The 16,360-nt window shown below is 47.5% G+C and overlaps 2 protein-coding genes across 12 annotated transcripts in view; one reads left to right on the top strand and one right to left on the bottom strand.

Annotated features, from left to right (window-relative positions):
- Window positions 1-4,396: 4,396 nt before the first annotated feature.
- On the top strand, window positions 4,397-8,833 carry INSM2 (INSM transcriptional repressor 2). Its single transcript, XM_085580499.1, has one exon. It carries the CDS (start codon window positions 4,492-4,494, stop codon window positions 5,890-5,892), a length of 1,401 nt encoding a protein of 466 aa, XP_085436625.1. The 5' UTR covers window positions 4,397-4,491; the 3' UTR covers window positions 5,893-8,833.
- Window positions 8,001-16,360, bottom strand: part of RALGAPA1 (Ral GTPase activating protein catalytic subunit alpha 1) — a 130,973-nt gene continuing 122,613 nt past the window's right edge. For 5 of the 11 annotated variants that reach the window (XM_085580494.1, XM_021542698.4, XM_021542694.4 and 2 more), the window contains 2 exons: window positions 10,914-11,028; window positions 8,001-9,341 (listed from right to left, as the gene is read on the bottom strand). In XM_085580494.1, coding sequence (XP_085436620.1) covers window positions 9,245-9,341; window positions 10,914-11,028 — 212 coding nt within the window. In that variant the 3' untranslated portion in view covers window positions 8,001-9,244. The remainder of the gene's footprint in view (window positions 9,342-10,913; window positions 11,029-16,360) is intronic. The other 6 variants (XM_085580495.1, XM_021542696.4, XM_021542702.4 and 3 more) reach the window with 2 other exon arrangements.

A 16,360-nucleotide genomic window follows, 5' to 3' on the forward strand; every position in this document is an offset into this window, starting at 1 on the left:
CTTATGGAGTAGGGACAGGAGCCATGGCACCAGTGTCCTCCCAGTATCACCTTAGTGATGGGGGAAGTGACATGACCAGTTCACAGCATCACTTCATTTGTGGGGAAAAGAGGAAGGTTAAATGTGTTCATAGTGTCTTCAAAACTCTTTAAATCCCTCTAACCCAAGTACCTTCACAGAACAGTGTTTTCTACCTTCCTTTACAGAAATTAAATTCTACCTTCCTATTTGTTAATATTTGAGCGATGAAGAAAACATAGCAGCTGTTAGCATCATTTTCTCTTGAAGCAGATTGTCCTCAGGTAAAACAAAACACAATTAAGATACTAGTAAGGTCAGTTATATTAGACAATCTGTATCCTCATAATGCAGGTATTTCCTTCAATGTCTGTCACCAGCATCAAATTCCCAACTGCAGCAGGATAATTGGCAGCCCTGTTCAAGGGGGAAGATGAAATGGGTTGTGTTGCCACCAAAAACAGCCTGGATTTTGTTTAAGTGCTGGAGCCTGGGGGTGGTATCGCTCATCTAGCTTATTGCTGGAGTCATGTATCAAGGACAGGCTTCTGAGGCAGCTTCTGTCTCCCTCCTATTTACTGCTCCATTAATTACAAACCAGATGTCAGGGCAAGATTTAAAAGTCAACTTTATTTGAAATCCTGCAATATAAAAAACTCAACTACATTTTTTTTTTTGTGGTGGGGAGGGGAAACATGAAGAACAGAAATGTTCTTTAATCTTTTGCTTATAGTTACTATTTTATTTTTAACTCTTACTTTTTTGAAGTTGTGGTTATTTTTTTCTTTTACTGAGTGGCAAATAGAATTTCTCTTTTCGTTTCTGTCCTCTCAGCCCCCAGAAGAGTTTTTAGGGTTTTCTCTGGGAACCAGACCTCACTTAAGACCTTCTCTCTGCCAGCTGGCATTTCTGTCATACATTCCTCTTGCTGTTTATGCCCCGAGACTGTTCAGAAATATAAATGCAGCTGTCCACTTGCTTGACAATGTTTTATCCGTGGACCATGGAGGTGTAGACCTCTTATTCAGTGTCTGCACAGGTTTCCAGGTGTCCTGGAGCTGCTGCAGACATGGCTGGGGCTGAAAGCAATGGTATCCCAACTTCACAGGCAGAGATGACAGTCTCTGGACAGCTGGGGTGTACAAGGATCTGGATGATGAACTTCTAGTGCCAAACTCTGGAGCACTCTGGGCAATCTGGAGCATCCTCCAGAGTCACATAATCATGGAATTTATTAGGTTGAAAAAGACTTTTAAGAGTTCAACCATAAACCCAGCACTGCCAAGCCCACCACTAAGCCATGTCCCTAAAACAAAGCAGCAACAGGGAAAGGTAACTAGAGGAATCTGAAGATTGTCCTCACTTTGGAAGGTCCCCAGGAGGTTGGCCCTCACTGAATCTGATTGCTGAATCTTGGCAAGGCTTGAATGGGTCACTCAGGCTGATGTTAGCAGTTATGAACGAGGCTAAACACAGTTAAGAACATTTCCCCTCACACAAAATGAGAAACTTGGCAAAAAGGGAGGCAGAGCAGTGCTGTACTACTCTTGTTTCCATTCCCTAGCACGCCAGCATTCAGCCTCAACCAGGGTGGAGGGAATGGACCGAGGAAGCAAAGAATGCAAGACAAGGAACTTGTTCCTCTTGTTTTCACCCTGCCAGTTCCAGTGCAGTTTTCCACTAGAAGTTTGATTTCCTATTTACTGTGAGATTAACCCTTTGGTTAATCTCAGATCATATAAGGATGACTCTCATCTGTAAGCAGCCAACATGTTTAATCAAGGCCAACCTGATTTTAGCAGACTGTAGAGAAAACAGTTTAAGGACAGGAGCAATAACATCATTCAGCTCCTTGCTTATGAAAGCTTTGACCTTAAATAAAGTTTCCCTGTAGGAGCATGTTCAGGAGGGTGTGGTGCTGTGCTCTCAGCTAGGTGATAGGACTAATGAAATGTAATAAGGAAGTGAAAAAGTTAAAATACAGCAAATTTGCACAGGGTTTGGAGGTCCACAACATTGTTACGTACTACTATAAATTATCTGAATTTTCTAACTGTAAAATTTTTGGTAGGAGTAAAGGAGGATGGCAAGAAGATAAACCCATGTAACAGTTTGGAAAGATTAGAAGCCTTGAGAATTGGGTGTAATGCTAGTCAGTACAGTTACATTCTATTGTAAATGGTGGAGGGTAAATAATCCATGATCACAGAATAATTGTGACCCTTCCAAGTGGGAGCCAGGGCACTGGGAGTTTGTACTGGCGCAGAGACAGCCTGGGCAAACCAGTATATTTATTGAGAGAAATAAATCACAAGGTGGCTGAACCAGCTTGAATCCCCAAGTCATTTTGCTGGTGCATTTGTCAGATTGGCACATGCTGCAGAAAGAGCAAGGTGGAGTGATGGGTTCTACAGTTTTGGGTCTCGCCTTAGAAACTGATGATAAACTGGAGGCAAGTTTAGAAAGCTGCAAGAGGGCTGTGCTGGAGGACACTGTGAGCAAGGGGGAGGCACAGACGGGCCTCCCGTCTCTCACACAGGGAAAAGCCAAGAAGAACCACCCGGGGAGATCGAGCAGAGATTCCACATTTGTGACTGTAGGTTACTCCCCAAGCCTTCCCATGATGTCTGGGCCACGTCAGATGATGACACTGGGGGTCTGGAGATACTCCCTGATGCAATTCCAATTTACATATTTTACTGGAAAAATGTTTGGAGTTTCAGTAACCACATGTGCTTTCCCATTGGTACTCTACCTCCAGCTACTCCTGTGCTGGAAAAGGCATCGCTGGATTCCTCACCTTTTAGGACTGAGCTGGACATTCCAGAACTGCACATTCCTACCACAGACCATTTTTGCAATGCGACAAAAGCAAATAAAACATTAATGGGAATATTGTTTACAAGGTGCAACTGAAAAAACTATTTACATATCGCTTGGAGGAGCAGTGGATCTGTAACCAGAGATCCAGTTATTCAGTGAGAAATGTATCTGGGAAGTTCCAGCTACAAGGGTAAAAAATTTTGGGTAAAAATCAAGCAGCTAGTCAGTGGAGTGACCTAACTGCACGAAAGCATGGCTCACTGGTCCTATTTACAGTGGTTTGTACTAACAAAGGGTGATCTCTAGGCTGTGGAGTAAATAATCTAATCTGAGATTCAGTGCAACCATGAAAATGGAGGAAAATGGGAGAGGAGAGTAATGTAAAACATGACTAAGGCTTTGCTAAGCAAATATAACTGAAGCACTTACACAGAGAAGTGGTTTGAGAGAGTGTGTTGAGCAGGTGGGATGAATTCTGGTCTTGCATGAAGGCTTCACATCTTTCTTCCACTTCTGGAAAACCCCTCGAACCAGAGGTGCTGTTTCTCCCTTTCTCCTGATGCTACCTCCTCCGGCTGGGCGATGCTTCCAGCAGAGTGTGTCCGACCGTCCTACCCTGGCAAGGGCTGTCTGGCCCTGGGAGGGAGCGATGCTCCGGCGCGGTCATTTCCAGCGCACGCCATCCCGTGTATAGTGCGGCCAGCAGCTCTGCGGGCGGGACAGCCCCGTCCTGCCGCCAAACCCCGGCTCGGGCACATGGGCGGCCCAAGAGGAGATGCTGGTACCGCGCCGTGGGGCCGGAGGGGCTGCCGAGACCCCGCTGCCAGTGCGCTTGTTCCCCTAAAAAGGCGATTAGTGCTTTAGCAAGCACGGCTCCTGCCTTTCTCCAGGGGCGCACCAGCTGCCACCGGGCTCACGGCACCCGCGAACGGGCCGGGATGGGGGGAGGTTCGGGCGCCTGTGCAGCTTGCTCTACCACAGCCCAGTCTTGCCTCCCCTGGGCTCCGCAGGCTGCCCGCGGGCGAGGGTGCCAAGGGATCAGTCATGGCCACTACGCAGAGCCGTGATTTAGCATTTTACGCTGCAGTGGCAGCTCGGCAGCCCTGCTCTTGCATTGGGAGCTCACCGCAATACCGGAGCTTTCTGGCTACTTCTGGGAAAACTCCTGATGTGGCTGTGCAGAAGGACGGAGCCAGTTCCCAGCTCTGGCTCCCTTCAGCGGAAGGATGTGCGGGGCGGTCCGTGCGGCCCCGGCAGAGGATGAAGGCACCGGCACGAGCACCCACGACAGATGCTCCTGCTCGAGCACCGTCCGGCCGCTCGGCCGAGGCAGCAGCGCCCGTGACCCGGCTCGGGGTCTCGCCCATCTCGGCGCCATTCCCGGCCCCGTTCCAGTCGGTCCCGCAGGGCGCTGGGGTGCGCTCCCGGCGGCACTCCGCCTGCTCCCGCCGCCCGAGCGCGCCCGCCCCGGCGGCGGGAGCCCCGGCCCGCTCCGGCCGCCGCCGCCCCCCGCCGCCAGCGCCGGCCCCAACTCCTCATTGGCCGCCGCCGCCGGAGGGAGGATGACGCCCGGGCGGGAGCGGGCGCCGGGGGTATAAAGGCCGGGCGGGCTGGCCGTGCCGCGCTCCCGCTGCCCCGCGCCGCCCCGCCATGCCGCGCGGCTTCCTCGTCAAGCGCAGCCGGAGACCCGGCGGCTCCTACCGGGCACGCCCGCGGGAGCGGGACCCTGAGCGGGACCCTCCGCCCACCCCGCCGCCGCCCCCGCCGCCCGCCGGCGGGGACAGCCCCGCCGCCAGACAGGGAGCGGAGGAGGAGAAAGGCGAGGAGGAGAAGGGAGCCGTCGCCGCTTGCCCCGTGACGTGGCCCCCCGGCGGCGGCTGCGGCGGCCCCGGGCTCACCCCGCCGGAGGCTCCGGCCGCCTGGGGGGCGACGGGGCCGTGCAGCGCCGCGGGGCCGCGGGCGGCTCTCTTCGAGCGGTGCCTCAGCTCCCCCGCCTCCGCCGAGTCCTTCCCCCTGGCCGCCTCCTTCCCGCCCGCCGAGAAGCTGCTGCTGCAGCCGCGCACGCCGCTGCCCGCCCCGCCGCTGCCGTCGGTGCCCGCGCTGAAGCGGCCGTCCCGGGCCAAGGCGCCGGCCAAGAAGGGCAAGGCCACGCGGAAGCTGAGCTTCGCCGATGAGGTGACCACCTCGCCCGTGCTGGGGCTGCGCATCAAAGAGGAGGGGCCCGAGGGCCGGCCGGGGCCGCCGCCGGGGCGCACACCGCTGGGCGAGTTTATCTGCCAGCTGTGCAAAGAGCAGTACGCGGACCCGCTGGCGCTGGCCCAGCACCGCTGCTCCCGCATCGTGCGCGTCGAGTACCGCTGCCCCGAGTGCCACAAGATCTTCAGCTGTCCCGCCAACCTGGCCTCGCACCGCCGCTGGCACAAGCCACGTCCCGGCCCCAGCGCCGAAGGCGCCGTTTCCGTCCCGCCGGGCAAGGAGAACAGCCCCGAGCGGCGGCCCCGCGGCCCCGCCGCGCCCCAGCCTGCTCCGGGGACCCGTCAGCACCGCGGCGCGGACAGCGCCGGCGGCGCCCCGGCCGCCCCCGGCTCCAGCCCCGGTCCAGCTCACGGCGGCGCTCCCGGTGCGGGCGGCGGCCCCGGCGGGGAGGCGTTCGCCTGTCCCTGTTGCCAGAAGCGGTTCCGGCGGCAGGCTTACCTCCGCAAGCACCTGGGCACCCACGGGGCAGCGCGGCCTGCCGCCTTTGGCCCGCCGGAGCGCGGGCCCCTCACCTTCGCCTGCCACCTCTGCGGGGCCCGCTTCCCCTCGGCGGACATCAGGGACAAGCACCGGCTGTGGCACGCCGTGCGGGAGGAGCTGCTGCTGCCGCCGCCGCCGCCCGCCGGGGTCCCCGAGAGCGGCGCGGCGGGAGGCGAGCGGCAGGGCTTCCCCTGCAAACACTGCCCCGCCACCTTCTTCAGCGCGCCCGGGCTGGCGCGGCACGCCAGCAAGTGCCACCCGCCGGAGAGCAGGCAGGTCCTGCTGCTCCAGGTGCCCGTCCGGCCGGGCTGCTAGGCCCGCGGCCGCCCCGGTGGGACTGCTCCGAGAGCCCGGGCTAGCCGAGCGAGCCCTGGCCACGCTGTAATTCCTATGGAAAGTCGCGGCTCTCACGGCTACGACGTCGGAGGAGCCGCCCGCTGACTCCCGGCCGGTGGGTAGCGACGCGCGCCCGCGCCGGCTCGGCGGCGCGTTCAGCCCCCGGGCCGCACTGCCGGCAGCGCCCACGCCGGGCCCCGCGGGGCAGGCAGCGCCGCGCAGCCCGCCAGCCGCCGGGACGGACGGGGCACGGGGAGCGGCCGCCGGCTCGGCCCTGGGCCGGCGGCAACAGGCGAGAAGTCCCGGCAGCGTCTGCCGAGAGGCGGGCAGTGCCAAGGCGTTAGATGGCGGCCAACCGTCAGTACATCTTCCGTAGCGACGGAGAGAAAAGTACGGCTGTGCATAGGGCATCTAAAGAGAGGAATTATTTTTCGTGAGAAAAGGAGCCTGATCTGGTGACCTTGTTTTAATAGCCTTAGCCCCCGAGCTTCAACATTCGTGATGTACTCCGTACTAAGGTAGCTGAGAAGGTAAATGTTCATATTAAGTCAGTGTCAAGTCACATAATAGCTAGCAAAACGTATGGGATTAATTAATCGTGCTGTCTGCTTAATTGAAATACGAGGTGTTGATCCATAGCTAAGTACGCATCTCCTGCTTACTCTCTGCTCTAGCAACTGTGTGGTAGGCAAAACACACGTCTCTGGCACTGCCCGTTCCAAAAGCTGCTCCGCCCCGTCAGTGGCTCGTTAGCGCGGCACGGGCAGCAGCCAGACGGGCAGCTCGGTCTCTCAGGCTGGGTGAGCAGCGTGTGGCCCTGCCGGCCCCTGCATCGCGGCCGGGTGGAAAACACCCTGCGTGCGGCTCGCCTTTTCAGGCGGCCTCCGATCCCTCTGCTCTGTGAGCTGCGCTTTTCATGTGAGCTCCTCCGAGTCTCGCGAACAGCTGAAATTAGGACACGAAGCAGTCGTTAGACGTGTTGCTAAAGCGCAGGTGATAGGCCACCTTCATCTCCCTAATGACACCTACCTTTAGCAAAGCAACCTGCGGTGTGTATTCCCTGGCTTTGACAGTGCTCTGGCCAAATGCTTTGAAATGCTGTTGAAGTTACCAGCTACTGACACTTCAGCCAGTATTTGTTTGTTTATTTATTTACTTATTTATTTTTCTATGAGTGCTTGTTTCTAAATGTGACAGCAGATGAGGCTAAAAATAAGGGCAAGAAAATTCAATAAAAGATTTAAAAGAAAGCTCATGCCCTTCTTGAATTCAGCAGGGCAAAGTGGGTCAGCTGGTGACTTCTGAAGAACCAAATTGATCCAGTCGTAGTCTTTGTTCTAACACTCTGATATGAGCATGCAAAACATTTCAATCTCTCAATTAGCATCCTCTAAAGCAATTATTTCTGTAGTTTTATATTTTGCTAGATGTATCATGCCCAAAGGATGCAAGCAAGCGATAAGTGCTTTACGTTAAATGTGCTTCACGGATTTTGTCATTGTAGTTCCAGAACCTGAAAAAAAGTGAATTAATAAAATATAACCTATTGCAGCCAAGATTTGCTTTCTGACAAAGGAGGCTAAACTTGCAAGTCACTAATATGCCAAAAATAAAGCATGTTAATTTAAGTTGTGCATTTTCCTGTCATTTGTTGACAACAGAGACTTAGGTAAAAATGCCTGTTTATGCAATTAAATGAGTTTACCCCTGGAGAAAGTCACTAGTTTTTTGGGTTTTTTAAAATCATGTTTCCTCTTTCTCTCCTTGTGTAGTCAAAGATGAAGGGCTCCAGATCACACAAACGTGATGATTATTAACTCATCCTACAATTAGCACTTGAACAACCAGCCTGCCAGAGGGAACAGCCTATGCTTCGTATTATCTGCAGAGCTACATGCAATGTATTTACTAGATCTGGAGAAAAGTTTTCAGTAGGGCATCCCTGAGAACTTGTGTGTACTTTTTAATACAAAGGAAAACTGAGCTGTGTATTACATTTAACTGCTCCATGTGCATGTAATACACAATTCTTCTATAAATTGGACTAAGAATCTAATCAGTGAGGTGAATAACTAATATACAAAAGGTGGTAAGAATAATTTTATTGGATTATTAAATAGCATGTCTTCTCTTCAACCATTACAAATTTGTAGATACTACATGAATGACAATACATAATTTCTTTTTTTATTGTTGCCCATATATTTACACATGCAGTTAGTACCGATGCCATGCTACATTTTGTTAACAGCATTTTGTTGTTTACTAGGTTCAAAATGTGAGCATTTAATTTTTGTAGGAAAATACCTCTGGGTGGGTGGAACTCGTGTACTAATCTGCGCTCACAAGGTTGAAATTATTAGCATTTCAGGCCAGGCTCCCGGAGCGTGTTCCCTTTTCTTTCCTAGTACCCATCATCACAGCAATGAATTTCTATCAGGAAAGTGTTTAATTTTTTTTTAATGTAAGAAAAAAGAATATACATCTAGATGAAACAGCATAATGATAATGGCTAAAACTCATGAAACTCAATGGCATTTACTATTGATACCACTTGGAAAAGCAAACATTATAAAAATATTTGGAAGCTGAGCATAAATAGAATTTCAGGACAGTGATTTTTTTTTTCTGGCATAGATTATCTGCAGAATTATGAAATGATACATTGCTTTATGATGAAAGAGTTCTATGAGCAAATTATCTCATTTGGATTCTGTGATACTTGAAACGCTATTGAACTATTTTATTCTCAACATAAATAATCTGTACACATCTTGTGCATTAACATTGTGACATCTGACAAAGACTTTACAAATGCAACTTCAATTTAAAATTGTACATTCATTTTCAAATTGTACATATTTCTTTCTTTGTTACAGAGAAAATTGCAATGGGGCACAATAAATATAGTGTAATCCAACTGCAGTCTCCAATTCCATGTTGACTCAAGATCAACCAGATTTAAAACCCAAAGTTAATCATCCATAATCATCCAAGTAGGTAAAAGGTGCAGAGTACAAACTGCACTGCAAAATAAAAAAAAAGGCAGACTGGAGTTTGATAAAAAAACCCAAAGCTAAAATATTAAAGTAAATTCCAGTGTCACTGTTTAAAATAAACATACAGAAAAGGAGTATGCAGGGCATGGGTGCACACACATGAGACATTATCCTCGAATGAAAGGCGTGAGCAGTAAAAAACCCAAAAGGCGGTGAGTCGCTGCGGGAAGGGTGGCCAGTGCTCTTCACTAGAAAGCTGCAGGCATCTTGCCACTTAGGACTTGTTGGCTGAGCCAGAGGAGCGGCGCAGTTTCATGGACATGCGGCTCTTGCTAGTCCGAGGAGACATTGGAGAGGCTAAGTCTGTTCCATCCACCTGTGCTGTTGCTGCTGCTGGAGTTTCTCCCGGCTGAGTCTCTGGGCAGAAGCCTGCAGAGGACAGCAAGAACCAGACGGGTCAGTGCCACCTTCGGCACTCGCAGCACAGGATCTCATAGCAAGGGGCAGAGAGGAATTTCAGTGCTGCTGTCACTGCCACAGCATCTCCTAGCCCTTTAACAGCTGTGGGTGATGGTATTGCTCACGGAATTAGCAACTGCCACAAAATCCACCCCAACAGAAAAGATAATTCCAGAAACCACTGAGCTATGGGACTGCAGAACCCCCTCGCTCTGAGCAATTAAGGCAGCACTGAAGTGGGCAACGTTCTCCCGCTAACCAGGAAAACAAATAGTTCCAGTTCCCTTCAGGGATGGGGAATCATTAGTCAAATCACAACCCAGAAGAATCCAGTCTTTAATGAGAACATGAAGGTTAACAGCTCATTGCACATGAAGGGAGCTCTAGGAATGCTGCTGAAGAGGTGGAGTGAATTGGGGGCTGACTGAGAGAGCAAAACATCTTCTCCCATACCAACTTTAGTTTGTGCTTCAAAAGGCAAATTCCTACAGGGCCCACAAGGCAGAAGCTTGAACAGATTGTACTAACTGGATGCACTATATGTTAATGTTTCTTTGTAAAAGGAACAAGATGAATTTGAGACAATGATTCATTAGCCCAGTGCCCAGAGCTATGCTCCAGTGGCCCCAGAGTCCCCACTGGAAGTGGACAAAGCTCTTTCCTACAAACAGCCTGTCTCCAAATCTTCTTCCATAGAGGTACAAAAGGAAAAGGAGAAAATATGAAATCAAAATTACATTCTCCTTCCCATGCTATAGAAAATTAATACTATGAACTCCCATCCATAAAACTAAGCTGCATTTTCATTAGCCATTTACAGCCACTGACAGTGTGATTGAACTCAACTACCTCAGTTGCCTCTGAAGGCTTCTAACCCATATAATTTAGAGACAGAAGCCTGGTCCTGCAGGTGTCAATAGGGAAACTCCTGTAGACTGCAGTAAGCCAGAAATCACTTGCTATTTCTTCCACATCATGCTATTACTGGTAATTCTTTAAAATAATAATGCAATAATCAGAATTGAAGATCTCTCTGCCTCGGTATACATTTCACATATAAAGGGTGCAAAAATCATTCAAAACTGGTTATGATTTATCCTGAAAGATTCCTCTAAAATCAAATGAGGTCATAAGGTAAGAAATCTAGGAGGAAATTTAAAAGATTGTCATAAACCTGTGGTATTTAGCAATCTGGCTGTTCTTGTCTGGTACCTCACCTGCCTGCTCCAGAGCAAGAGCACGGTACTTTCTATCTTCAAACTGGCATGACCCATCAGAGTGACAGGGGAGAGAAAGGGCTGTTATTTGTTCCCCAGCTGGTGACAGTAATTTTGTTCATGAACTAGATACTTCACTGCCAAACAATCTGGAAAAGCATGATAATGTCTGACTCACTGTGCCTTATAGAAAAAGGCAAGCAGGGAAACATGCATTCGCATTTTCTGAAATTCTATCTTGTTCTGATTTTACAAGAAATTAAAGCATTTCAAATGGTGGAGATTAGAGAATAGAAAATAACCGTTGTTGTTTTGCACAGCATACCATTCACAGCTAGCGTGAAAGACCTTCCGTTTCAAGCCTTTGCCCTTTACCTTGATGTGGCCAATGCTTTCTAGTGGAGGTTTTGGAAGGAGAAGAAATATCACAGCATTTCTTTCTTTGTTGAGAATGAAGAAGTGATGAGGAAGGAGGAGTGGAAAGAAGTGAGGAAGGGAGGAGGAGAAAAGATAAAAGATAACAGGTGTGAGACATGAGACACGAACCGCAGAGATTGAAGGGTATTAACAGATGAGCACAGAAAACAGAATTTCGAATTTCATTATGCAATTGCTGCTCATGCTACAGGTTAAAGAGAGTGATGAGTTAGTTATGTGCAATGAAGCAACAGCTCTGAAATACGGCATCATACTTACCAACTAAGCATTACAAGAAAAAAAAGGAAGGGAGAGAGAAAGAAAAGAATTCTATAACATTATCCAGATCCAACAACCTTATTAATAGTAACTGAGATACATCCTAAACACTGTCTGAAATGCTTGTTTAACATTGGTGAAAACACATGAATACTCACACACATACACACAACTGATAAGGAAAAACAAATGGCAACTTGATATATGGCTTCTGTTCTCCAGCTGTTTCACAGTACTAAATATGTTAAAATTATAGCCAGTCTTAACATGAGACTCCTGAAATCACATAAAGAAGCAAAACCAGCTAGTTTTAAGCTAGTTGGTCTGCATTGAAGGGTTAAACCCTAGTGTGAAATTTTATCATGGGTTGTTGGATAAAGAAAACCTCAGTCTGCCCCATTATTTCAAGTAAAGTATTATTCCAGTTGTAGCCTAAAATTTTATTTCTAATTCCTGTGGACAGAAGAACAAATTCACATATAACATTTTTTAAAAAGAAACGTAGAGCTATTGAAGAACAGAAGTCATTTAAAGTGATTTTCACATCTGAACATATCACACCAGAAGAGTGAAGAACAACAGCACTTAAAATATATTTAAAATCTGACAGAAACTAACAGATTAATTAGTAACAAAGTTTATTTGGATTTTAGATAACCATATATATACATACATACACTCATACACACATGTGGATATTAAATGTGGAATATAAAAATTTTGCAGGTTTTGCTTCCCTTTCCTAATTTAAAAATTTTCAGTATAAAATGTTATTATCTTTATAACTTTCCACAATTGTCCTGGTTCTGGTCAGGATGGGGTAATTTTTGCAGCAGCCAGGAGGGGTTATGGCTAGGACCTGGAGGTTATTCTATACCATCTTATGTCATTTTCTGGGTAAAGGCTCACTTTAGTAGTGTGGTGGGAGGGAGTGGTTGGGTATTTATTGTAGGGGGGTTCGCCTCCTACATCAAACTGCTCGCTTCTTTCTTGTACCCTCTGTCATTAGCACTGTTGTTGTTACTGTATGTTTCTAATCTCAATGCTGTTGCCAGTAAAAATTGTTCTTATCTCCTGAGCTTTACCTTTTATGCCTCCAATTATCCTCTCCAGCCTGCTGAGGAGAAGGGGAGTGATAGAGTAGCACATGGTTTGGAGCAGCACATGGTTATGGTGAGAACATGGAACTGGAAAATACCATTCCTAAAACACAACCTTCTTTGGTGCCCAATGTGAGGCACAAAGGGTTGAGACAACAGCACAGTTCTGCCCAGAGTGAGCTGAAAACAAATTTGATGTAATCTGATTTGATTTGTTGCATTAGGACCAGACCTACTGGTCGCAATGTTGCTTGGTCTGCTCATATGGGTGTGGTAACTAACCCTGTACATGTTTTTTGTATATCCACTATGTGCTCATAATGGTGCTGTTTTTCAGAGCAGGGAGAGGGATTAGGATTGCTTTGTTGCTGTACTATGGAGTATCAGTTTATGACATGGCAAGATAAATGGCAATGCAGGAAATGTGGGATGTGTATTTAGTGTTTCTCACCTATCCTTACTCAGGCACTAGCTCTAGGAGTCCATTAATAATCACACACAGTCTTTGGGGGGAAATGGAGAAGATGATTTTCCCCAGCTTTCCACCCCCTTTTCCTCCTTCCGACCTGTTAAAACAGCTTTTGAGGATTTTTAATTCCTGCTGGATGTTAAGGAAAGCATATTCTTGTTGCTAAATCTGACACTTCTCCTCAGTGCAGTCTACACCATATTTAGAGTCAGGACAGAGATTTCTAAGGAGGTCATTCAGAGATTTGCCCTGAGGGTGGATGGTCATGAATACATAGAATATGGGAGAGAATGGGACAGCTTTTGGGGAAATTCTCTGCTCCGATGGTTTAGCAGTTCACCTACACAACCCCGATAAAGTGACAGAATATTTGCACGGAGAATGCTGTGGCAGCTCCAGAGAGGAGCAATACAGAAGATGTGTGTGCATCTACATGATGTACTTTTACAGCCAACTTCTCTACCTAAGCAGTGATGTCTTGCCACAGATCAGCGGCCCAGATGGTTTCCTTCTGCACTGCCAATCACCCTTTTTACACTGTTGTAGCCACACCCACAGAGTATTTGCCACCATGCATGAGTCAATGTAGAGGCCATTCCTCTTTTCAGTGAGGAATGAGGCCAGCTGGATGGCTTTCAGCTCTGCACCCTGACTTGATCCACCTTGTCCCTAAATAGCTTTTGCAACTAGCTATGTAGGACTCCGTACATCATCCTTCCCTTTTTGATGTATCCCTACAAAATGCTAGGAACCATCTGTGAAGAGAGTGTGTCCTTTCTCATTTTCTGTTAAGTGATTATATGGGGGAGTTGGAGTTGGGCTACTGAAGAACATCACAAGAATGGACAGGTGGATTGGGCTGCCAAGATTAAAGTGTCTCAGGTGGATCTGGACTGGAACATAAGGGTGAATTATTTTTGACTTGGTGGGCCCATAAGACCTCAGGTCAACACAGAAGAGATGCAACATCCAGATGGCTTGTGATTGACGGGTGGACACTATATCCCACGTTAACCATGAAACATGCACTGCAATCGGTCAGGTGAAATGGGTAAAGCCTCTGTGGTGTGGGGGACGAGGACTGAAATAAGAATGTGAGAAGACCTGGCAGTTTGATCACATTGCACTCCCACAAATCTGCCTAGGTAAGTGCTGTGTGCTGACAATGGTGGAGATAGCCACTGGATAGCTGGAGATGCATCCTGTGCCTCACATCACTGCCCAGAACACCATCCTGGAAAAGTGGCTCACGTGGTGGCATAGAACCCCCAAAAGAACAGAGCTGGACAACGGCACTCATTTAAAAAATATCCTCATAGACACTTGGGCCAGCATGATACTGAGTGGGTAAAACATATTCCCTACCCTGCACCAGTCTCTGGGAAACAGGAATGGTACAGTGGACTGTTAAAAACCACACTGAAAGAAATGGGTGGTGACACCTTCAACACTGGATCTGCATTTAGCACAGGCCCCCTGGTTAGTTAACACTAGAGAATCTACCTTGCTTGCCCTGCCCAATCAAAACCTCAGTGTACTGCAGAAAGAGATAAAGTCCCTGTGGAACATATGAGAAATGTTTTAGGGAAGACAGTTTGCATTAATCCTGCCTCAAGCAAAGGTAAACCCATCCATGGGACTGTTTTTGCTCAAGGACATGGGTGCACTTGGGACAGGAAAACACAATGTGTACCTCCAGGGAATTTGATTTTGGGTTAGAACAGTCTGTAATGTTGAATTGTATAAAAGTGGTTGCCGAATGACACTGGCACTGTGTGCCAGAACTACCATGGACAATGAGTATGAATGCTCCAATTGTGAGCTCCTGGAGCAGCTTGCAACCACCTGATGGCACACCAGCCCTCCTGCCCTGAAGATATCCAGCATGGACTGAACTCCCTTTCTTTAGTCATTGCTAAAGGAAATCAACAAACACCTTGGAGGTCATTGCCTATGGAAATGATACTCATGTTTATATATATATGTGAAGATACCTGTATACAGTTGGAAGGTGTAGGATCTGGGCGTGAAGGAGATGGTATAGAATAAGAGGTGGAAAATGTCCTGGCCCTGGCTAGGACACATAGGCTATTCTATGCAACTTTGTGTCATTTTCCAGGGATGGGGCAAGGGCTCACTTTCAGATCAGTGTAGCATGGTAGAAGGAGCAGTTGGATATTGTTATGGATGGAGTGTGTCTGTGTCCACATGAATTGTTTGCCTCTTTCTTGTACCTTCTGTCATTAGTATTGATGTTGTTGTTGCTGCTGTTAATTTTCTTATCTTTTTGTTGTTTCCAGTAAATTGTTGTTATTTCAACCTGTGCCTTTAATGTTGCCAGTTCTCCTCCTCAGCCCGCAAAGGGAAGGGGGAGTGATCAACCAGCATATGGTTTGGAGCGGTTTCGGTGGGAACACTGAATTGGAAAATACCATTTTTAAACCACAACAATAAAATATTTAGTTATTCAAAATATAAAAATAGGGTTATATATGAAGGCTTTATGGACAAATGATGTGAAATCAGTTTATTTTATAAAATAAACAAAGTAGATGTCTGGATTTTTAAGAGGCAGAAAACATCAGGAAGTGATCCATATTTTTCTCCTCTTAGGTTTGACAAGGGACAAATACCATAGCTTGATCAGCTATGATATTTTGGGGCCATATGCAAAGCCATTTCAATTGCTTCTGAACAAGGAGGTGAGTCAACAAAGTTGAAATGTGACATTTGCACACTCCATTTGAAAAATTTATTGTCCTCTAATGATAGTATGTTGGTTATTTGACTCAGAAATCAACTATTTAAATCTAAAATGGAATCCTAACTATACACAGACTAAATTAGAAGTGAGGTGAGATGGAGGAATCTGGAGCTATCAGAACATATGCACTGCCATGACTAATCAGTTCTGACTTTCAAAGGTGAAAAATTTACCAAGGAGAAACCTGCATGGAAAGACTACTCTCAGTTCTTCTGGCTTTCCCACACTTCATTTCCTGGATCAGCACTGCCCCAAGTGCTATGTCTGTGAATAACCACAGGGGAAAATAATTTGTGCACGTTGGTACATTTTGATGGTCTTCTGAGATACTTCAGGATGTTCCACTTGAACTTCAGGGAAGAGGGCAATCATTTTTGTACAGCTTGTGCTCTTTGCCACTCTTCTATATTTCAGTCCAAATCTGGCCAAGTTGTCCATCATACTCAGCAACCTTGCTAGAATCAAGTCAATTAAGTCTCTCACTGATTTTGTGAAATGAGGAAAGGAAGCAAGAAGGAGATGTAGAAGGACTGCAAAAGCAGCTACAAAGCAAGGCAAAAAGGTGAGGAAGAGATAATCTAAAGACCTGGGAGACCAGAACTGGGTAGAAGAGAAAGAACTAAGAGGCATGAGAAAGAAGACAGCAAGAAAAGATTATGTTTATCGCAAAACAGGAGCCAAGACCATGTCCAGTGAACAACACTCTTCAGCACCCAGCTGGAGCCATGTGTGTAAGGTAAGCC

The sequence above is a fragment of the Lonchura striata genome, chromosome 5 (genome assembly GCF_050655825.1).
Source record: "Lonchura striata isolate lonStrDom1 chromosome 5, ASM5065582v1, whole genome shotgun sequence".
Taxonomy (NCBI): Eukaryota; Metazoa; Chordata; class Aves; order Passeriformes; family Estrildidae; genus Lonchura; species Lonchura striata.